We start from the raw sequence: 25,278 nt of genomic DNA on the forward strand, positions 1-25,278 counted from the left end.
ATAAAATTAGTTTTCTAGATGATAGTTCTGGATTTCAAAAATACATTTCTGACTATTTTAGTCGGGAATAATTTTATTTTTATTCTGGTTTTCGTATCAACTAAGTTACGATTGTATCTTATATGCAGAGTTTCATTTTAAACACAAACAGTGTATAGATGAAAGAATAACAAGATACCTCAGTAATTTTTATGCTGGTTGTAAATTACTGCGAAGGTCAACAGAAGTCATAGAAAATAGTTCATTATTATTTTTAACTATTTTTATGGTTTGCTAAAGTAAAAAACTTTTGCATCAAAACTGCTTTTATGATGTTATCCTGATGTAGTGACTGTGAATAAATTCATGTCAGTTGAACGCAGCAATTAACTTTATTAAAATTCTTTTGGTAAAGTCCATGATAGAAGCTTGGAGATTATTTAACACAAATGAATTTATTTAATCTTTTTTATGCGCTTTCTCTGCATTAAAAGCTAAAATTATATGGCTTGTACTAGTTTATGGAGTGAACAATTTGTATTAATTCAAAAATCGTTACTTATAATGCAATAGAAGCAATGCTTCGTCTAGATCAACCACAGAAATATGTATTTAATTAATTTCCTTAACAGACTATTTGACTTCTTGTCTCACTTGCAGGCTAATGAAGAATATTTAACAAGTACTTTTAATAACCTTGCAACCTCGGTTTGAACACTGCCTTCATTTTAATGCCAGGTTAAATATAAATACTACAATAGAAGAAGTGTCAAATTTTGTCTTACCATAATTGATTACCACGACACTGACACTTGACTATGTTGTTTCTCACGAACTCATAGACAAACAATTTCTGATAGAGAAATATTTCTGAACTACTAGTAAAATAGATTAATCATAATGTAGCAAATAAATTATATTCTGTACTTAAACGACAAAATGAAGTATTTACCTCTGTGTGTTGAGCAATTACTAAAATGTTCTATAGTCTATCATGTTTTTGCAGGGCAAATTGTTTTAGTACTTTATCTTGTCTGCAGGGACTTGCTATGTCAGAGGTATTTCAACTACAGCCGTTTCACTAATGTTTAGAATATCAAATCTTTTGAACTTTATTGATTCAAAGGACTACAAAAGAGTGGTCATTTTGTTTTTTGTTGTAATAATCTTGATAAATCATTTGCGTTGGACATGCTCATGGTTATAGCAAAAATGACGGAAAACTTTCCGAGCTCAATCTGTAACACAGCCGCCGCATTTTCATGGCAACAGCGTTATGATTTGACATTTTGTACTTCATTTTCAAATACAGTCAAACATGGATAACTCGTCCACGGATAGCTCGAACACATGGTTAATTTGAACATTTCCTTTGGTTCGTTCTCACGTAATGATAAATTGCTATAGATAAATCGAACTCAACGATGTTAATTCGAACTGTTTTTTTGCCCAACGGCTACCGAAACGGTTGTTATCGCTTTAGAAAATCACTTTATTCAAAGTCATAGAGGTAAACTTAATTTTTTCGTAATTCATAAGCGTCGTTATTACCACCATCGGCAAAATATTTTTGTCAACGACTTTTCTAAAAGTTTGGTGAAATTTGATTTATACTGCGATACGATGAATAGCACGGGCTAGCCGGGTCACGGGCGCAAGGATTTTCGCCACGCACATACAAAACAAAAATCGCATGTTGTTTTTGTTTTGTATGTGCGTGGCGAAAATCCTTAAGTGCGTGACCCGGCTAGCCCGTGATGAATAGTTTTCCGCTGTTGATTCCGTGTTGAATCAACGTCGGAATGTTGAATGTTTAAAACGTCTTAAAAGTTGTTGTAATTAAACATATACGTTGTCTGAGCTACAAAAAAACTATTCATCGTTTGACCTAAACACAGAATACGTGTGTACATTCAATAAGTATCTATTAAAAAAGTGTTAGTGATATAGAATGTACCGTAAAACCTCGTAAAACTTCTAATTGAACTGCCTCGGAGTGTTGCTCTTAACGAATCCCAAGTAAAGTAAGGTAATCTGCATAAAATTCAAAAAAAAATGGCAAAATTGATCATGGGTAAAACCCCAAAAGAAAAAAATGTCTTTTCTTTTGAGCATTTCAACAACGATCAAGTTTTGCCAATGTCAATCTGAAAAACGTCCTGGCAATAACATCACCTCAAACAACAAACCAATCTCAAGTGATAGAAAAATCTCTATACTTTTTCATGAAAACATTTTAAACTTTACCTTAGAAGCATTTAATTTGAAACAAGCCATTTGTGCTTTTGATTTATATTATAGTTTGTTTATGTACATGTATCTACTAATAAATAAGTAAATATATGGACTTGTGACCGTACTCTGATAACTTGAACGCTCTGATAATTCGAACACTTTTGCTCGGTCCCTTGAAGTTGGAGTTATCCATGTTTGACTGTATTACATTTTAACAAATATTTAATTGTCTCACTAAAAAAATGAACTTTATAGAGGAAGAGTTGAGGCAGTCATAAAAATCCATTATTCGGGTCTAGCTGCTACATTCTATGAAAAGATTCATTGTAAATATATGACTTGTGCAGTTGTTGAAATATTGAAGCATTGTCAATGTGCGTAAAAAAGCAGTGTTTTTATCTAAGTGATTAGGTAACTCAAAATTTAAACGTTACTGCAATCCCTAAGTTATGACTGTTGGGTAAAAGTTAAAGAGACAGAAGAAAATACCAAATTAGCATTCTGTAATGTGTATTTGTTATTACAATACGACTGAGAGGAGTGGAACTTAGAGATGTGAAGTATGCAATACACCATAGCAGTTAAATAAATTTATGATAATCAGTACCCAAACAATGTCACATCAGGCTGTGTTACTGTACATAGTAATTAGTATCCTATGGCAAATGAAATTATGATGCCTTTTGGTGGCGAATGCATATTCATGCGAAACTATTGGTTGACATATTTTGTGAATGTTCGAGCAAGTGCGAAGTAAATTTGTTTAATTATTCTTTGACAATGTAACCAACACTCTTTAGCACTTTTATGGTCAAGCCAGTGATGCTAAAATTTTTTCTATAAACTAGCATAAATTTGAGAACCAAATTTAAATCTTTGCTTGGGAACTTGTAACTCAAAAACAAACACCTTTTGTTAACGATATTTGAACTATTCAATGTTGTAATGGCTTCGGAAGGAGCTGTCGTGTGAGAAGACAAAAGATTACTGACATTTATATTGACGAACTTATAGCTGATTCATAATTGGAGTTTGAAAATTGCACAGGTAATAAAAATAGCCGCCGTAATTCTGATGGAGGGTAAAGTAGTTGATTAATAAGAAACATTGTTGATGGTAATTTTAGCTTCATAGCAATCGTATCTTCACATATAGATAGCAATGCAAAAAGCATAGATACATTCAATTTTTTGCACAATACTGTTTTTTTTAAATGGTGGCAAAAAAACTCATAATTTCAACATGTTTTTATAGAGTTTGAAGTTGAGAAAAAATGTGTTCATTTCATAAAACAAATTCGAGAATTTGCAGTAAAATGGCTGGCCAAGGCCGAATGCTACATGTAAATTTGGACACGGCTGGCAGATAAAAGGTTAAACCTGTAGATAATAAGGATATTACATGAGGCTTTTAACTACGATATAAAATGACCAAACTGAAAAGCTGGCTAAACTAAACTAAAACTAAAACTGAAAAACATTTCCATTTTGTAAGCGTATTTTACCTCGATAAATGTGTTTAATACTATTGCGTAAAAGATCATTGCACTGATTGATAAGTTTCCAAGGTTTTGAGCCTAAACTTGCCTTCTTTGTGCAATAAAAATGAGTTGTTTATGAATTAATTTCTAAAAACAATAGATAAGCTATGTAACAATAATAACTCAAACTGTGATCAAAATTTATATTAACAACAAATGCCATAGCAAGAGTACTTGTAATGTATGACAAAAGAAAAATTAACAATTTTTGACAAAAGTATTCCATAATTTGATCGGCAAGTTGTAATCTGACTGTTGCTTTTGTTTTAATACCACATACATTTTTTTGACCGCATATTTCTTTTGCATCGCTGGGCTAGTTCAAATTAACATTCAAAACAGGTTTTTAAGTAAAAAAAAACTTTCATGCGTTGCCATTGAGAGTGCACGCTTTAACTGTCTATGAAGACAAACAGCCACATTCATAGCTTGCAAATGCATGCTAAGCACTGATTGTAGCCCTGAAACAGTAGAACAGAGTATATCACAGCTACGGTTGCCAATTAAAAAGTTGCCGAAACAAAGTTTACCAAACTAACCAGTGTAACTGATTGTAAAATGCGCATCACAAAGGAAAACCAAACCCCTTCACATAGGTTTGTTATGCTGTTACAAGTCTTTCACTGCAATATAGTCAGTTACAGTGCGGTACAAGTTAATTACTTATTCAGCAATCTAATTTCCTATTCACAGGTATAGAATTCGAGCATTCAGTGTTGTGCAAGGAGTTTAAACACGAACTTGTACAGTATTTATAATATCATTTACCTACTTGGTTGCCTTTTTCGCTACCTTAAGTAAAGCTCCTAAGGGGTTTGCCTCCAAAATAAGGAAGCATAAAGCAAAATATAAATTTTACGTTTCACCTCACACAAAACTTTGTATTGTTTCTAAAAGTATTAGATGTATGTAAACTTGTGAGAAATTTTACATCTGCTGAACTTAGTATGACAACATCGCAACATATTTTTTCATTATTCCTTAAAATGTTGAAGTCCAATAGCATAATATATCGGCAAGCAGTAGAATAGTTTACATCTATATTGATACATAAAAATCTATCATCTCAGTAACTTTTCTTTGCATGGCTAGAACTTGAAATCAATTTTATTTTCTTAAAAATTGTTTTTCTGTGACACCTCGGTACGGTGTGTTGAAATGTACCACAACATAACCAAACATTGCACATTTTTCTATAACTTTCGGCTCATTATTAGTTAAAAGAAATTGATTTTTCTTTTTTATGATCGGTTATTCAGCGGTAATTACCGACAAGTGTTTTCGTTTAATTGCATGATATACCATATATATTAAGGCACAAAAAACCCTGTAATAGTTGCATGCTTCTGATGTTTTAATTGAAATTGGTACAAACAATTTTTAGGTTTTTTGCGATTGTACTTGCCTTTGTTTGGATTGTATACCATCAGAAGAGATATTGTATTTAAATTTTAATTGATGTTGAAATTGTTAGTACTAGAAGCCACAACAAGTTACATATGTCTCTCTACGCATAATTTATTTTGTTACAATAAAAAATTTTTAATTAAAATATAATTTAACAAATAGACTAATCTTTCATTTTTAATTATCAATAAAGCCTTTACATTTTTTGGGCTTGTATAATTTTCTAATTCCAGACTCCAAACTTCATCTACTAGTAATCATTGAAACGTTTTAATTGCTCATACAGTTATAGCTTGCAAAAAGTATTGGTCTCAATAGTGATATAGATGGTACATTTACTTCGTTGATATCTTGTGACAATCATGTTTATTGATTGAGCAGTGCATGTTTCACATAATCCAAAAATAATTAAGAAAGTGGAATTGAGCCACATTAAAAATGTCTGAGGGCCACACTTCATGCCAGGCCCACCTGTTGCACAGAACTAGCCAAGTGCATCATCTTTAGTAAATACATGTAGTTTTAATCTAAATTCCTCTGGTCTTGTTGTAATACTATAGCAATATCGTGGATACTTATGACTGCTTGTTAGTTACTTCAATTCCCTAGTATAGCTTTACATACAGTGGTGTGAAAAATAAACGGACCACCTTATAAAACTTGATCATTGCTAGCGCTCAGCACTCAATGTGATTAAATCCTTCATTAAGCTCTTGTTATTGAGTAGAACCTATACATAGTATACATCAAAAGAAAGCTTAGAATGAGTAGAACTTGATGAAATTAATTTTAGCTTAAAACAACAAAGTTAGATAAAGTTTAGAGAAAGTCAAAGTTAGCAGTTATTTTTGGCATTCTCACTCATTTTGAATAAAATTAAACCTCTATTTTATTGATGTTCAAACTTAAAGCAGTGATGTTACTCAGATCAAAGACGTTGTGTGAAACAATCCTCATGTCGTTATGTTTTGCACAACAGAATAATTCATCGTTGAAGTGACTAACTTGCTATAAAAGTGAACTTCTAGCGTTGGTAGATTCATTCAGTCAAACATCGACATCATGCCTTGTCATCTTACAGAAGCAAAGCGAGCAGTCATCGTACACCTTTACCAGGAACCGTTTGATGTTGTTACAAACAGTACTTTTAGCAACCTTTACTTCTTTGGCAATCTCCCGCTGTGATTTGCCTTCCTGGTAAAGGTGTACGATAACTGCTCGCTTTGCTTCTGTAAGATGACGAGGCATGATGTCGATGTTTGACTGAATGAATCTACCAACGCTAGAAGTTCACTTTTATAGCAAGTTAGCAACTTCAAAGACGAATTATTCTGTTGTGCAAAACGTGACGACATGAGGATTGTTTCACACAACGTCTTTGATCTGAGTAGCATCACTGCTTTAAGTTTGAACATAAATACAATAGAGGTTTAATTTTATTCAAAATGAGTGAAAATGCCAAAAAATAATTGCTAGCTTTGACTTTCTCTAAAACTTATCTAACATTGTTGATTCAAGCTAAAATTAGTTTTATCACGTTCTACTCATTCTAAGCTTTCTTTTGATGTATACTATGTATAGGTTCAACTCAATAACAAGAGCTTAATGAGGGATTTAATCACATTGAGTGCTGAGCGCTAGCAATGATCAAGTTTTATAAGGTGGTCCGTTTATTTTTCACACCACTGTATGTTAAATAATAAAATTGAAACTTTTTCTCTCAATCATAGCTACATGTAGATAAAAACCCCTTATTAATTAATGCTCTCTAGCTTCATACTTGTCAGACATTTAAGCAAATACTAAAGTTTTACCCATTTGTTTGGGCTTGATGAGATATACAACTCATTTTGAATAAAAATATCATTTTTAAAGATTTGCTATATTTGGACATTATTAAACTTTAGACACTAAAAAGGTTAATGAATTGGTTAAACTTTAACAAGTCAGCATTGCCATTTTTTATAGCTTCATACTGTCCCATATAAACTCTGATTTCCTGCTGCATGGTATTTCATTAGTTTTCAGTACTGAGGACACATTTCTTAAGAAAATATGTCCTCACTACTGAAGTCCTTACTAATAAGAAAATATGACAATAATTCAAAGAATGATTGGCTGTTTCTGTTTTCAAGTCATAATATTTTATAAGTTTCGAGTCGAGTCATACTAGATTATGTGACAAACAGTAATACTTAGGTGATGAGAGGTAAGAAACAATCTTTATGGCAGTCAGATTAATAAACAGCTTGTGGCTGTAAAATGAATTTTAACCAGATGGTTCGCCTGCTCTTTGATCTATAAAACTTAATTTTTAAAAATATGTTTTGAGACCGTATCATGAGTTTTTAATTGTTTGAAAAAAATTATTGCTTTTTAGTAAAACCTTCGCTTTGACATATCAAATTACAAGCATTAAATGTTAGCATTAACAAAGAATGGATTAGCTCGTGTGAGACCAACTTAAACAGATGCAGACAATCCTAACATTTAGCCCAAAACATAAGGGACTGTTCTTACGTTGAATTTTCTTTCAAGTAAACAGCATTATAAGTACTAATAAAAATCAAATTTACAATCTAACACTAGATGTAATTTCCATAATATTTCATATTTACTAAACTTTGATGCATTATGAAAATACTAAACTGTATTATTTCAACTACCATCAGCAGTTTCTACTTGTTTTTATGAATCAAGCAACTTAATATCTTGTTCAGTAAAATTAGTTAAGAACTTCTTCTACTTAGTGAAAACAGGCAATGATATTATGCTTCACTTAAGCTCAGCACATAATTAGTTTTAATTATGATAACAATACACATTTTGAAGTTTGTATTTATTATTTTATCAGACACTTGAATAACATTATTTTTGAAAAATATAAATTGAATATAAAGTCACAAGACAGCTCACAACTGCTGATATTTAATGTTAGAATGAAATAGTCACCACCTGATATTTCATCTTCTAAACAAAACAAGCATGACACACTGAAAGCTTTAGAAAATTAAAAAACATAGTATATTAGGCAGATTCACATCTATTTTCTGTGAACAAAAATGTAAATTGTAGGTATAACCATACTTGGTAAATATGTCACATAATGTTACAAATTTGAATGACTGCCCAAAATTTCTGAGCTAAAAATCTGTTGCAATAAACTGCACCTTTTTACACTATACACACTAAAAAGTTGGTGTCACTTTATATTACAAACAACCATAGAATACTTTTTTTCATTGAATAATACTCTCAATTTTGTGGTTGTTTATGATTGTTTGTTCCAGATTTGATTCACTGACCAATCTGAAAGAACTTTATCTCAACTCGAATAAACTCGATTCTGAGTCACTTGTCGGTATGGAAAAACTGGTGTTACTAGAGAAGCTTAACTTGAGTTCTTGTGACCTGAAAGAACTTCCGTTTAGGTCAGTATCTATACACACTCAATCAACATAATTAGACCATGGCAGAAAAAAAAAAGTATTTCTGTGCTAATTTTTTAATATCCAAAAAATAAAATTTTAACTACAGGTCATTATATTGTTGCCTCTAAATATTATTTCTGATTTTCTGGTATCAAGGTATATGTTTATTGCAAACATTAAGTGATCAGTTCACAAAAACTATTTCACGAGTTAAATATAGAAAGGTAAACTCAAAGACATTGAAAAGAAGGCTTTCTCACAGAAATATAACACTTCAACAAATATTTGTGGTTTTTAAAACAACTGAAATACAAGCCGATTTATGTTAGCAACCACTTTCGGAAAACCGTTTTAACTATTTTTTAACCCTTTGGCTTGGTAAAATTCCGGTAAAAACACTCGAAAGCCGTATAATTTACTTTTCAAAGTTCAATAAAATCGATATTTTTTGACATGCATAGCTCAAATCTTAAATTTAGTTCAATGAGCCAATTCTTTTTTACAAAATCATTCATTTACATATCTAGTACTGAAGAAAATACAACCATGTGCATTGACCCTGTATGAAATGCTTGCAAGCTTTATTTCTGTAGAGTCAAACCCTGTAACATTGCCGTGCGAGCTACCAAAACGATATTTCTCTCTGTATTATCCAAATATATTAAAAGTCTAAAAGGTTTACATCACTTCTAGCATTGAATTATTTATTCTGATCAGACAAAAATTACTAACGATCGCAGGATCAAATAATCTTTTATTTTACCATTTTGAAAGTTGAGCTGATGTTGACTGGCTTTTTCAACTTTTATTATTTTCAAAGGAGGCGCGATTTGTTTAGCTTTTAGCACAAAGAAACGTCTCTCAGATAATCAATTCATATTGTAAATCATTTACAATATGAATGAATTTACATGTGAACTTTTCAGTTTTACATTCTTACTTTAATATGTATTTTTTATGCTCTGGTATGATGATGCTTGTTTATTAATTGTTGGTTTTAAAATAGTAAATTTTAAAATTACTATTTTTTGTTGCATCAGGGTGCATCAAACTAAATAGGTGATTAGCCAATAGGAACATTAATCCTAAAACCAGCAATAAAATACGTTTACTGATAAATCAATGCCTAATATTAACTCTCAAATGGAAACAGATCTCTAAAACTCCCGACTTGTTTTATCTTAACCTAAAATTTAAAAAAAGAACTTGCGAGTGTATTAAAATTACACCTCTGTAGCTTTTGTCCGAGTATAACACAGCTTTCTGTAGTGCTCACAAAGCATGATATCAAAAATTGGCCATTGCCACAAAAGGCAGCAACACAAATACTAAGCTTTGTTCAGCCACATTTGCTCAATGTAGCAAAAGGAAAACTGAAGACTGCTCGAAGTGGTTTTTTAAGTGCTCGAAAATTCACAAAACGTTTTTCCAAGTAATACATAGCCATTTGAATGGTTAAGTGGAAGAGCCAGGAAATTTTAGACCTGACGGAAATACTTCTGTAGCAAGTTCCCACTATTTGCTTCAAAAAAGATTTAACGCATAATGCTTCATGTACTTAAATATATTTGGTTAGAGTCATTGAAGTGGGTTTCACGGTCCAAATACTTGTTTTCTTTTTATCATAATACAAAAATACAGTGAACTTGATAAAAAATCAGATTATTTTTACATGATTTGATTATAATCATGAATGTATTGAAAGTCAACACAAGCGTTTACTAAATGTCCGATGCTTTTATAATCTTTGTTACATCAAACATGTACTACTCCCAATCTATTTATCTTTTTCCAATAACTACTGATGCAGAACTAAACGATTTAAAAAAAGTTTTTACTCTCTGTATCAGCACATGGCTGTGTGTACCTGAAACGTGTATTCAGGTAAACGTGCCTTTTTGCAGAACTTCTAAAAAATGACTATCATTGGTGCTGTATTTAATAAATCAACAATTTTGTAACAATTAGCTGGAAGTGGCGTTAATTAAAAATCTAATCCTATCAGTTGTTATCTATTGCTTGCAAAACATCTGCAAAATATAATAGCCTGGGCCTAGTTTTGCAAATTGTTAGAACGTCCAGACTTTTATTTAACTACACATTAGAATGCATATTATTGTTTATCTATTGTTACCAATGTTGAATAAAAGCTCATTCGGCTCAGTAGTACGATTGCTACAGTTTTCTGCCAAAACTTGCATTTTATGTGCAATAGAACAAGAGTTAGGAACGTAGATACATGGTAGCGCATGTTAAGATAGCCGCAATACATATATACATATATACATGTATATATACATATACATATACAATATATATACAATACGTATATCTATATATATACACTTATATATATAAATATATATACAATATATATATGTATGAACAAGTGACACAAACGAACCATAATTTTATAGCATGCACAAACAAAAAATTAATATTCGAAAACAAATATTTACATCATTTGCTCGGGTAGTTGCTTTCTGATTGTTGCTGACAATGTCTTGTGACCTCAACTTTTGTCTGTTTTGCTAGCTAAATCGATATTATTGGGCAAATACTTTTTAGCAGAGAATGTTTTAATATTTTATGCAATGCATTTAGCACACATGCTAAGAGTAAATGTTTTGCTCATTAAACGCAACCTTGACCCTAAAACTAGCAATTCATCTACCAGCATAAATTAAAACCGTTTTTTATATACACAGTCAGTCCTTCAAAGTATCAAGACTATGTTAAACAAAGAACTACTACTAGCCTGAGGCGGTTACTAATTATTCCCATGGAGATATTTTCAAAAAGTAAATGAAAAAACCAAAGACCTTTAAAATTGGACAACAAAAATATTAATTGTTATTAATGTAAACAATTCTTTACTAATACCGTTTTGGGAACACTTATCTACTGGTTGATTGTTATTGTGGGCTCTTAAAGATCAAATAATGTCAAAGTATTAGTCAACTGGAGGTTGATGTTACTTAGAAAGTGATGCTACATGTATGTTTTTTAACCCTTCTCTTGGGCTAGCGGGCAATTGTAAGTTGCGTTCAAATAGAGGTGGCGTTTATTTACATTTTATAAATGTAAAACATTGAAGTTATCTATTTAAATAACAATCCTTTTCAATTTTTATTAAACATTTTCCTATGTTTTTTTATCTTCCATCAAGTTTGATGATGCATATAACTCGAATTTACTGAAGTTTTTGCAAAACATTGCTTTTGCCAAAACTTCGGTGTTTTTTAAACGTTGAAAACAGTGCAATTGAAATAATTAAAGACTGTATCCATCGAATATTTTGCTCGAATCAGCTCCTTGTTTACTTCAGTTTGGTACTTTGACACAGTATAAAAACAAGCTGCTGCTTGTTAACAGAAGCGGGTTTAAACTTGTTCAAACAATTGATTTGCACTGTATTTCTACGGAGCTTAGTTTTGTTCAAAATACAAATAGTTTTACCGGGATAATACTAGAAACTCCACTGTCATACAGCCCATCACCAAAGCGATATTGGAAAAAAGAAAAGGGTACTGATGTATACAACAAATAGCAATAATGAAAGGAAAATATTATATGTTTATATCTCTCCTCCTGCAATAGGATAAATGCAATTTTGGCCAATATTAGAAATAATATTGAATGTTGATAATAAAATCTTCCCATGAGTCATTACAATAGCAGTTTGCATGCTTTGATTAAAAATTCTGCTCATTCATGGTCAGTCAAAACAATAAAAGCTGTGATAGTAGGTAAACTGTGTTAATTCATTGTAGTGTATAGTATTAATTCTTGGTTATCTCAATATATGAAATGAAGTGAAGCAAAAACCTAAGTTTTAAAAAACTCATTACAGTAAAACCTATATTTGAATAGTAATTTTATTTGAGCATTACATCGGAAAGAATGTCACTACAAGAGAAGGATTGAAATATAGTGGCTCATTTTTGTCCCTATTTTCCTCAGTTCTATCAATAATATACAGCCCCCCAAGGATAGCCGACGGGTCTCATATGGGCGGGGTTTAATGATGGAGCTCTGTTGGGATGAATCCGAACACTGCACTCGAGCAAACAAATATGCTGAATAAAGCCCCTTGTAAATTTTCAAATATTTGAACTATAGTGGTTAGTTTATTCATCTGTTGAATTCATTTCGTTTTCAAATAAATATAGTATCCCAATATTGTCATTATTATCAGTCAGTTGCCATTCGCAAGCATTTGTGGTATTAATAGTCACAATCGTAAAATAGCCAAAATTCGGTTTTGTATTTAGATGTTGAGTATGAAAACTACACAGCACAGCTTTTGCCTACTGTCCCATCTTATTAGCCATGTAAAACAATGTGAAAACGATAAAATACTTTGTCATTATATATTAGGGGTGGTAAAATATTGATCGAAAACTAGGAAAAAAAAGGCCATGGTTCGGGTAAATTATATTCAACTTTAAGCAAATACTACGACCTTTACAATTTTAAAATTACTAAAAGTATGTACTTTGAAATGTTTTATTTTGCATGGATCCATCATTTTGGTTAGGTATCACCCCTACATTGTAGAAATTTAAGATTTGCTATTGGGAACCGTGGGGGCTACTGACTGAATGAGCTAATGAAACGATAACAACGAGTCGTGTTTTCCAGAACCTAACAAGGCAACGCAACCGCCCCGCGAGAGTTGTGTTTGCTCCGAAACCCAAGCTAGCACAATCCTAACAGAGTTCCATCATTAAACCCCACCCACATGGTAGCCGTCGGCTATCCTTGGGAGGTTGTATATCATTGGTTCTATTCAATGTCTTTAACTTTATAAGAAAATATTTTTTTAGAGGTACACATAAATTTGTGGAACATTTTCACCAAAACATATTCCTTCTTCAAATAATATTGTCATCCTAAAATTTAAAAGCAGCATCATTGGTTTTTTTATTTTTTTACCTAAACACCCAAGTGTTTATTTTTGCTATCATTTTAATGCGCGCAATACCATTTACGCATGGTTATTCTTATAATTTTTTTTAAAAACCTAATTATGTTTGATGTTTAAACACCTCAAAAATTGGGTTGATGCCAAAAACTGTCTCAACATCTATTATCTATAAATGACTTTTTTAAGGAAAAAAAGCAACAATAGGCACCATAAACACAGCAAAATAACCAAAACAAATCATAGTAATTTACTTTGAACTGTTTCTTTCAAGAACTTTTTTTTCAAGTTCACATTAAATTTTATTATCCACAAGAAAAAACCTTTTTATCCAAGTAGTCTGTTCACATTAAAACTGATCATATTAATTGTGGGAATTTTATTCAATTGTTTTTGTTCTCAATTTTCTAAATTTTTCTGCTTTCTGGTGTTGGGTTTCAAACTGGTCCATTGATCTGAAATCTGTGAAATTTTATTAATTATATCTAAGTGTGCTCGTAGTATGATGATATTTAGGTAAACACAAACAAAAATGAGTACCCACAGAAAATTTAATTGGACTGAAAATGAAATTTTACAGTTAGGACAAAATTGTCAAAAATTGTGCAGTTTTACCAACTAACTTAAATATTTAGAGTAGCATCCTAACTATTGAACACACATTTATCAAAACTAATGACTCAGAACAAACAGGAAGTTCATATTTAGTATCATAAAATTCTTTATTTGTACCTCAATCATCCATCATGACCTACCAATGGATGAGTCACATCAATTGTTTACCGATATCGTACCACTAATTTTTGTTACAATAGCAAAACAAGTGAGTTAAAATAGTGGCAAAAATTTAAAAAAAGACCGGAAATTCTTTGATTTAATATTCTGTGCAAAAATTAACTTAATTGATTTATTGCAGTGTAACTGTTTTTTTCTGCATTTTAAAGTAACAATAGCCTAATGTTAATTATGTTACTTTGAGCAGAAGTTTTACACCTCTGGTGGATCAATTTTATATAATATCAGAAAGAAGGAATGTTGAACTATTTAGCTGCAATGATCGTCATTGTGTATGTATGTTTAGCTATGAAAATGAAAACCTTTTACATTTTATAGGCTATCTTGAGAATAATGCTCTCATAATATTCGTGAATGTGCAAGTGAACATATATTATCAATTAGTTGATTTAGTGTTCATAAAAAAATTACCCTCTTTTACAGACTTTCATCATTGTCCAAGCTGAGAGATTTAAGCCTTCGCTGGAATCCGTTAGATCCTGATACACTTGATGAAATAGTAAAGCTTGAGTCACTTGAGCGTCTCAACTTGGCTTGCTGCTGGCTGACTAAGCTACCAAACCGGTTAGCCTAAAGCCTTATCATCGATAATCACTCTACTTTTAGTAGCAAGTTGTCAGTTGCCTTTTTATTAAAATCCACATTTAGAAAATGTTGATTTTTATAAATCCTATTTAAAAATTTATATTATCTTTAAAAAAATTAAATTGTGTATAGAAAACTAAATCATTGTTAGTTCTCCATCCAAATTAGTTTGGCAGTTTTTGAGAAAAAATATTTTGGTCATGATATCTGAAAGTGAGGTTAGATAGGAAATTATCAAAACTGAGATAAGGGCTCAGCGTAACAAAAAAATGCTTCAATTTTCATTGCATGTGTTTTTTCGTTTGCATGCTATTCAGAACTGATTTTATAGTCAAGAGTCTACATATATCTATTTTAAAACTGTTCAAATGGTAATACAAGATAGTTGTGTTTAAAGTTTTGAGTGGCGCAACTCTTTGTTTACAATTAGAATCACCTTTGCAACCACTATCAAATTCAACCATAGTTCCACAAATACCCAGGATCTAGGACCAACTTTTATGCCGGATCTGAATATTTAAATTAAAAAGTTTTAACTATTTCATGTCTATAGAGAATTTTTGCTACCAGTTGATGACCAAATTATTTTGACCACAAAAGACTTGATTGGTCATTGCACACGGATATGGTAACATTTAATATAAAAAATACCTTTCACCTTTTATGCAACACAATGAAACTTAATTCTAAATTCAAAGAGTTAAAATAAAAGGTTTTTCATGAGTAATGCTCCATATTTATGTTAACACATACCAAGTCAAAATCACTGAATAAAACATGTTGCTGATTATGGCTACTTCATTGTTACTTTTTCTTCAGTCTTTGGTCTAGAACATATCTTACATAGGTTTACAGCAACTTCCAGGACAGCAACTTCTACAGTCATTCAAAGCAAAATGTTCTGACTTTCAATGACTAAGCATTAGAACATGCCTCACAATATTAGCTGCAGAAATATTTTTATTCATGAAAGAAGGCGACACTTCTGTTGCTTTTCAAAATGTTCTATTCAATTTACCAGGTAGCACTAAACTGTGCTGTTGAAAACTTTTTTCAAGAAGGTTTGAAAGCATACAAACTGTTCATATGTAATTTTTTTGCTTTCATGATTAAGTGTCCTTGGAATAATTGACCCGACTTACTTTTTGGTGATTTACTGTCTTATCCAGAGTATTGAGCACTTGACTGAACTGTCTCAAAGTAATTTACAATCTCGTTCACTGTGTTGACTCATATTGGCTTGTTTGGGTGTTTATACTCAGTTATAGCTCTATCTTTAAGTGGATTATTAGCTCTTTTTAGAGCTCATATATATGTATATATACATATATATGTATATTTATATATACATATATATATATTTTTTTTTCTTAATTTATGCATACAGGACAGTCTGGCTATAACTACAGCACACGCTGATAATTTTACCAATGAGGCGATGTATTAAAATGTCCCTATTAAGAATTATTTTTGTAAGGTGCAATTACATGTACTATATCTGAGATCAAGGCCAATTCTTCTCACACGAACAATTGAATTGTCTCCATAGGTAGAGTTTCGACATTATCTTTCCACTCGGTCAGACAAATACACGACAATATCTCATGTTTACATTGTTATCAGTATCAAAAGGTGCAAGTATTGTCATAATAAAAGTTTCGATGGCTGGTTCTGGTGGAAATTTAACCTTTTCTAGACACACACTCATGCACTCATTCATGCACAAACTTCTATGTAAGAATTGTTATTATTAATTCTACATTTTGAAGATTTTCTATGTGATTTTCTCAGTTCGTATTACTTAAGTAATCAACAAATTATATTTTGCTGTAATTGTAACAAAGCTAACTTATTTTACCTATTACTTGATAAATTTTTCACATATTTATCTAAACCTTTTCAAGTCTTTTTACTTTTATAGTTTGTTTGACCACAAAACATTTTGCTCATGATATGAAATTCAAAAGTGGTTTGACAAACTTTGAAAACTTTCACAGTTCTGTTTATTTTTTTCCAATATTTATTTCAATTAAACAAAGCGCTTTTTTCATGAGATGTAGTTTGAAATTTAGAATGGCAAAGGTTTTTATATGTTAAGTACAAACAAATTTTCTGTTCAAAGACCTTTTTATTGCCTAGGCGATGCCAGGTTGAAACAGCTAATCTTTACTATGATAGCAATGTCCAACTCAGAAATGGATTGTTCAGAGCCAGCATTTCTGCAGAAATGAATTTTATTGTTCTCGAATTGAGTTATACACTTGGAGCCTTTTGGAACTAAGTTACAGAAACATTTAAATAGAATGTGCTAAAGAAGGTTGCATTTTTCCTTATTAGCATTATGTTTACTTTCGTGAATGAAGTTTATTAAAACGGTGTAAACTTTAACGGCTTCGAACTTTGAAATAATGTTTTCATAATCATCTTTGGCATCGATTGAACATGGAAATTCATCCATATCAAAACTTTGTTTTTATTAGATAATTCTGCATCAATAAAACTGACAAACTTTTATTTGAAAGTATCATATACATGTATATCTTTATTATCAATAGAGACAATGAAAAAAACGCTTGTTTGATTTAGGCGACGTCACGCTTTATTATCTCTCGTTTGCATTGCAACGATTCCGCGAAGCAAGTTTGGGTTATTTTGAGCATTTATTATTGAGGCAGAGTCTAGATTTTGAAACAGCATTCTTGATTAGCCTAAATAAAGATAGCTTTAAAAGCACAACAAATGCACGTGGTATCGAGTTCCCTAACTTGCTAACGCTACTACGCAAATTTAATCAGTGTGACTTGACCCCACTTACCGAGATCGCGACCTACTTGTCATTAATGAAAAAACCTTTTGGTAGACATCAGGCTGCTGGTAGATACATGTAGAAATAGCTTTTCAAACGTTTTTTCACGTTGTATTTCCACAGTGTTTTGTGTTGGTATGAATACAAATCGCTTTTAGTTTTAGCTTTACAATTAAGGCAGTCAGTTCTTTGTTGATGTGTTATTTTGAATTTTGCAACCAGCTTGTCCATGTTAGCAGCATAAACTGCAATTACTTTCTAAAAATTAAACATAATTTTTTAAGTTATCACAAGCTCAAAACTTTGTTGTGTCTAAGTTATCCAGTTCTATTTACGAAAAAGAATATTTATCAAGTTTTGGTCTGCAGCAATAATTATTGTCATTCAGATGATTCATTTTTGATGAGGAACCACTGTGGTCAATGGCTTTCTGCTTGTGGCAAGTAGCAGGCAAGGATTTTTTTAAAAGAAATACTATGTGATTTTTTTCAAGAAAGCTTGGTTTTGAATACAATTAGTTTTATCGAAATAGTAAAATGTTAGTATAAGATAATACAATAATAGTTTTGGTTTAATGACCACTTCTGCTTATTCAAAGTCTATCAAAAGAGTGCATGCTGTAACAGTAGGTAAATTGTATTGTTAGATTGTATTCAATTGTGTTGCCTACTTTAATATCATCTTATTAAACTCATTTGAACATACATAACATACAAGCTACAAGTTATGAAATGTTGTTTTACTGTTAAACCCGTAGTTGAATGCTACTTTTAAATTATCACTACAGTTAATAAAAAGGGCCTATGGGGAAAGGTTGAAAAACACAGCACCAACCTTCTATCAAACAGCCCCACTAATTGACCACCATGTTGAAATTCATTGTTTGGTTTTTCTGAACCAATAATACAATGAGAACCACAGCAAATTGTCCACAAACTAGCATTAATAACACCTTGGTTGTATCAACGACAGTTCATTATTTTGTCATCGCTGTAGTGTTGCATTGGGGTTTGTTGCAGTGTACGTACGTAGATAGATTGATCTTCACAATCGCCAGAGCTACTGTGCACTCTGATTCAATCGACAAAATTTGAATCATATTCATTGTCTTTAGATTATTCCATGAATTGGTTGAACAGCTTATCTGAAAAATTGAAGCCTTTTGGTGAACGATAAAAATTTTCTTTGAAAACACCACATGATCGAGTTTCGATAATTTTTACAGCATATTGAAGACACTTTTAAGCTTTGCAAAGCTCTATGGTTTTCTTTGAAAAGTTGAAAGCAGTGGAAATAGTTAATAAATGTGTTTGTTTAATGTTTTAATTCATGTAGTTCTTTTTTCATCTCAGTCTAATATTACTACACATACGAAATAGAATTTGGCACAACTGATGAGGGCAATGGCATACATCTTGCTTCATCGAACGGATAGTCAAAATATGTGTACAACTATCATCTCTTCACATGTAAAAGCGTTAATTTTATCTTTTCAAAAATGTACGAAGCAAGTTAAAAAAAGAAACAGCTTCTATATTTTAATTTGGCATCCTAGCAAAATGCCTCAATAAGGGAAGGGCTGAAAATATAATGCAATCCGGTTAAAAGAAATGTTTTGCAGAGTACACACTGTAATTAGCCTAAGTATTCAAAGCTAACACCTAAAAACAATATTCTATACTAGAAAAACCGCTGTCATACAGCCCATGATCAAAGTGATATTGGGAAAAAAAGGATACTGATGGTTGAGAAATGCAATATTAGCAGTCAAAGAGCACTACAGTGCAATATGATAACAGCAATGGTAGCTGTAATGTACTGGGTGTTGATGTTATTATGCACAACAAACAGCAGTAGTGAAAGGTAAAGATTATATGTTTATATATATCTCTCTCTTGCCATAGGAGAATTGCAATATTAGATGTAAAATGCACTGATATCATTATAATCAGCAATATTATTAATATAGCAGTACGGTAATAATAGAAAGCCAATGCAAAATTGTGTTTACATTTCAAAACGTCATAGCTAACAATATTAATAAGTTGGGATATTTATATAGATTTTTAGAAGATCTATTTAACAAAAAACTATTTAGAAAAAATAATAACAGTAACATATTGCCCATCGTCGATGTTGTTAGTGTGATTATAACACTTCAATAGTAATTCAAAATTGTAAATAAATATTGTAATAATCGCACAAAAAGTGATAGAAAAAATATCATCGTCATTTCTTTTACTTTTACTGCTTTGAACATCAGTTAGAATACCAAAGTACTCAAAAGTGTCAAAAATGTCAGTTACTATGAAATCGGCAAAAAAATAAATGATTATATTTCAGAACTTCTACGTTAATTACAGAAGCTTTCGGCGATTCGACAATGCTATAGACTAGTGAAATGTGCACATTGTTTTTGTGAAATGCACAGAACTTAATGGTTCTATTCGCTGTCGCTCGGCGTTTCAGTTGCCGGTCTTAATTTTGATAAAAATAAGGCTTGGCAAGTTTTAATGACGATTTTCGGCCAAATTAATCTGTCTGTTTGTGTATAATCCGATCACATGGGGATGTGTTAAGATGTTGTCGACAATTTACAAAGATTTGGTAACATATCTAAATAGGTTTATATGTGTTTTGTATCATTATTATACTTAAACAACTCTATTAAAAAGTGGTTTAATTTGTTGATGAGAATCCTGTACCAGGGTTTGCGACATTGTTGATGAATAATTTTCGTGAGTTGGTTGCACATGCATTTATCATAAAACTCTCAAACATTTGCTCCGCTTGTGTTTGGTCGTGAGAATAATCCCAATTTGAGTTTTCTTATCCTACATGTAGTTTCCCAAAATATCACAGGCATATATGTGAACTGGAAATAATTATAAATAAGGAACTGAAAATGTAATGTTTTGAAATCAATTACTTTTATTGAAAAATTTCATGTTGTTTTTGCTTATTTTAACTGTTACAACACACATGAATAAATGTACCTATCATTTTACAAAAAATAAATTTTGCAAGTCAAGTATAAGAGGCCAAACCAAAAAGCCTAAAAAGACAGACTGATGGTAGACAGACAGCATTAAAATTAAAAAAAGCATCATTTGGTCTGACACCTCCTCTGATAAACCTTTTTGAAATTCATTACATTTGTTTTTTTATGAACCGATTGTACAGAGTGATCAGCAAAACATTGACAAAGTGCGAGTAATAATTGAGTAGTTTCATCCAATACAGCTATCTTTTGTCATTAAGTTTAACTGTCAATTTTTTTTGGTCAGCCTTAACTTTATGTAACTTGCATAAAAATGGAAGTGGAGCATTTTTATTGATCTAAAAAGTTGTAAAAATGAACATTTTTCTTCCACTTGTCAGCAAAGAGTTACGGAAACATTTTATTGTTTGCTGCCTATTACTTTGACTGAAATGTTTGAGTTAGAATATTCTGAGTTTCGTCTTATGTTATTTCAGCAAATATTTGTAACCCTCTCTGATATCATGTTCACCACATCATAGCAACTCAGCAAAAAGTTATATCTGTCTAAAACAATAATTTTGTTTACTCAAATTAATCAGGTTGAACCTGGCACATAAACTTGTTTTCTATAACCCGTTGTCACACTTTAATAACTCAATAACCAAAACTCTAAGTTTTGAGACTCACTTTTGCTTGGAGACTCAATAAAGATTCATAATAGCTAGTACAAATTACAGATAACCACATCCTAAAGTTTACTAACCTTTAAAAAGAGCTGTGTTTGTTTGCTGTTACTAGTCAATAGGTTCCAAGACTTTTTTTCAAGAAATTATCTACTATACACCAAAACATGGGCTTTTATTAAGGTTGGTGTAATTGCATTGGCTGATTTTACTATAAAATATAATTTGCAACTTGAACCACTTAATTTTTTCTTTCATTTGCTACTATAATAAGGATTGTCTCTGTCGGTCTGTTTATAAGGAAAACTAGAGGTTTAAATAAAATATATATGTCTGCCAGATTTTAAATCGTGAAATTCAGCTTACCGTCTTACCTGCGGTAATCAACCTCTTTGTGGCTTTTCTGAAGAATTTTCTTTCTTTCAGTACTTTGTTGGCACACTTGATTATCGCAGTTAGCATTAGTAGTTCACAGTCCACCGCTGAAGGCAAATGCTAATAAATTTCTGTGAAGCTCTTAGTAAAGATAAAAGTTTGCTAATGTTCTAAGATAAGATTTTATAATTTCCACAGCTTGAGTACAATTATTTTGTTAACTGTAATAATCTTTAATTAAAAAACTTGGATGACTCTTATTTCAGTTGATTCGTCTCGGTGCTTTGCAAGACTTATAAGTTAACAATAAAGCATTTGGTGAAGTAAACCTAATTTTTGGAGATTTTTTCCCCAAATTTTTTTTTCATTAAAAGTAGTTTGTAGCTATAATCTCTCTCAAATGAAAAATCACATCTGAAGATTTATTAAACTTTCCTACAATCACATTCCAGTTACTGTTTTTATCAAAACATCCAGGCACGTAACTCCGTTTCTGTGTAGTCTTCTTTCTCCTCCCGTAAATTAAACTATCTATACTTGGTTGTTCAACAATTCAAAAACTCTTTCTGCCAATGCCCAAAATTCTATCAACACCTACATATAAATACGTTTTTTGAGAAAAAGTAGCATTGTTGACTAATGAGCAAACGGAACACAACAAGTTTGACTAAATCTAACTCATAGACATGTAGTTCAAACTCTTTCTCTAGTGAAATCATTTTTTATCAGGGCTGAATTTATTATTCACAAGAAAAAATACTTTTATTTCGATTAGTCTTCTTTTAATTAAAAATTATCCAACCAACTTTGTTTTTTATGATTTTTTACTCGTTTCCCTGTAGATTGCATTGTTTTGAATTTTGCTCTGTATTTGGGTTTTATGAATTTTGCAAGTTTAAAAAAAAAATTCATCACAGGTTTTTACGTTTTGTAAAGTTTTGGCAGTTTACTTCTTAAACTCTTCATAGGCCAAGGGCACTTGTAAATGATAAAAAAGTTTATGAGAACGCTAATAAAAAACATCTTACTAGCTTTTATACGGTTTAATTTTATAAAAGTAATCCACATGCATTCTCACAATAATTTGGAAAAGTTAGGCTGCCTGAAACTCTTATTTTGTAATATTTCGCCAAAAAAGCAAATGGTTTTTCAGGCATTGCTGTTGGTGGTTGGCAGTAAACCAAAAAAGTAAAAACTCAATTTAAAAGAACAAAAACTTGTCCCAAAGAAATTAAACCGACTCATAAATGACACCAAAACAGCAAATAAATGGTATAATGACTATAAGCAAGAGAGTTTGACTAAGAGAAAGTGTCTTGGTATCCAGTTCCACTAGTATCACCAGCTCATAAAGTTTACTAGAATGGATGAGCTGAACACACTAGTGAAGTTATCTATGCAATGACTGCAGTAACTGCGTATCGAACATTTATATGCAGTTTTGAGAGGTTGAAGAAACTGGAACATCTGTGTCTGAACGGAAACAACTTTGAGGAATATCCCTCGGTGCTCAGGAGTTTGCCAAGTGAAACCAAAGTTGACATCAGCGAATTTGACTTTTCAACGAAGCGCATCACAAGAGGTAGGGCTCTGCTTACTTATCAACCACTTCTTGCTGCTCTATTAAACAAAGTTGTTACACGTTATAAATGTACTACACCATTACTGTGCAGTACACAGTAATTTTTAGTGCCCTACATATCTTTTATGCATGTTAGGCATTTAATTATTGTTCAGCTGTGCTCCAAACACGATTTTCTTACCATCTACCACACATTTATTTCTATTATATCAAAAAACAAAACTACTTATGCACACTGTGAATTTGCCATAATCAGCCATTGAACCTACAGGTTTACTGCTGCTGCACACTAGTAAAGAGTAATTAATGCGAATCAACGGAAATTTATGGTTTTCAAATTATATGTGCTGTTATTTACCTGTTAGTACACATTGCTCTAGGTTTTCACTACAAAAGCTGTAGTTTGAAAATTATAAAAAAAGAAGTTATTAGGTGCCCACCATCAGCTTAGACTGCACCAATATTTACTATTAAATAATGTAATCACAAATGTCTTGTCTTAATAGAACGATTGTATTCATAGAAATAAACTTTAGAGAATCAGCTGCCTTCCTGGTCTGTTTGAGACATATTAGCTGCTGGAAAAGGTTGAACAAATTCACTACTGTCACTTGCCCCTCCGTTCACGCTGCTAGACAGCCTTGATAATGTCTTGCCTTAGCACTTGTACAACGACGTAGATCACAAACTGCAGATTAAGCAGATAAACCCCCAAAATTTTCAAGAATAGTTTTTGATTATTGTGTCATCATTTTGCTAAAATTATGAACCAGAAAGTTTTGTTTTCACTCACAATTCAAAGCGTAATAGCATAGTTTTCAACATTCATGAACTTTAGCTTACAATAGAAGAGTCAAAACGTCTTGCTCAAGTGAAAGTGATTAACATTTAAGCTCGAAAATTATTGATTACAACATGTTATTTAAAATTACTATATGTTATCTTAAATAATAGAGTTAGGCGTTTTAGTTAAACCACACAAACAATTGTGGTTTTTTTTAACCTGGTTTCGCTAAACAGAAAACAATGTAAAGCAAAACATCGATGTTGTCTTTTGATTTTGTTTATTTTTGTGCATAATATGTCAATTGAAAAAGCTGTATTATTGCTTCAAAACCAAAGCTTTAAGCTTTTGAACCAAAATGACTGAAGAGATTACAGCAAATGTTTTTAACACTAACCGAGTCTATAAAAAAATGAAAAATTATTTTTGTGTATGCTATGTTCTACATGGCGCTAATTATAAGCATACATATAGTTGAAACTCCAATATAAGTCGTTCGTTTATAATCGGCAGTTAGTTATTGATTCAGCTTTTAATAGTCCTACCGCGACAGTTAAAAGTAAAACCTTTTTTTTGCAATTGAAATTTATTTGAAAATATATGAATCTTATATAAATATGGATAAATATTCTAGACCTCTTTTAAATACAGATTTCAAAATAAATCGAAATCCTGATAAATTCCACTGCGCATAAATTTAAATGAAAGCATCAAATAAACTCATTTGCCACTGCAAGAGCCAATACCTCCACACTCTGTGTTGTTTGTCCCCTTATATTTAAGTTTGAGCAGCACTCAATTCTTGCAATTGTGTAAGGGTTGAATGAAGGATAACACAACACTTGATTCTGCATGGGGTTTTCATGAAAATTGCTGCGCTTAAATGTACAGATTAATGCGAAATATACACTAGCAAAACTCTGTTTGCCCCGATACTGCTTACTGTGCAAAAGAAAAAGGTTTTTAGCGCACTGCATGTACACTAAATAATTGTGTAGTCGTGAAGAACTGCAATGCAATTTAATGCATTGTATTAAATGTAGTTGACCATATTCTGACAAAACAGTACCTGTTGTATAAAATTTTAACTTATCACTTTTCTCAAACTCTACATCTAGAGGCTATTTATTGAAAGTTGACCAAAAATACCGAAAATAGTATTTTAT

At 31.5% G+C, this 25,278-nt stretch overlaps 1 protein-coding gene across 1 annotated transcript in view; it reads left to right on the top strand.

Moving 5' to 3' along the window:
- LOC137398023 (uncharacterized) overlaps positions 1-25,278 on the top strand; it is a 110,298-nt gene that overhangs the window by 64,881 nt on the left and 20,139 nt on the right. Inside the window, exons 17-19 of the mRNA XM_068084123.1 lie at positions 8,452-8,592; positions 14,738-14,878; positions 23,186-23,328. Coding sequence (XP_067940224.1) covers positions 8,452-8,592; positions 14,738-14,878; positions 23,186-23,328 — 425 coding nt within the window. The remainder of the gene's footprint in view (positions 1-8,451; positions 8,593-14,737; positions 14,879-23,185; positions 23,329-25,278) is intronic.

The sequence above is a fragment of the Watersipora subatra genome, chromosome 6 (genome assembly GCF_963576615.1).
Source record: "Watersipora subatra chromosome 6, tzWatSuba1.1, whole genome shotgun sequence".
Classification (NCBI taxonomy): domain Eukaryota; kingdom Metazoa; phylum Bryozoa; class Gymnolaemata; order Cheilostomatida; family Watersiporidae; genus Watersipora; species Watersipora subatra.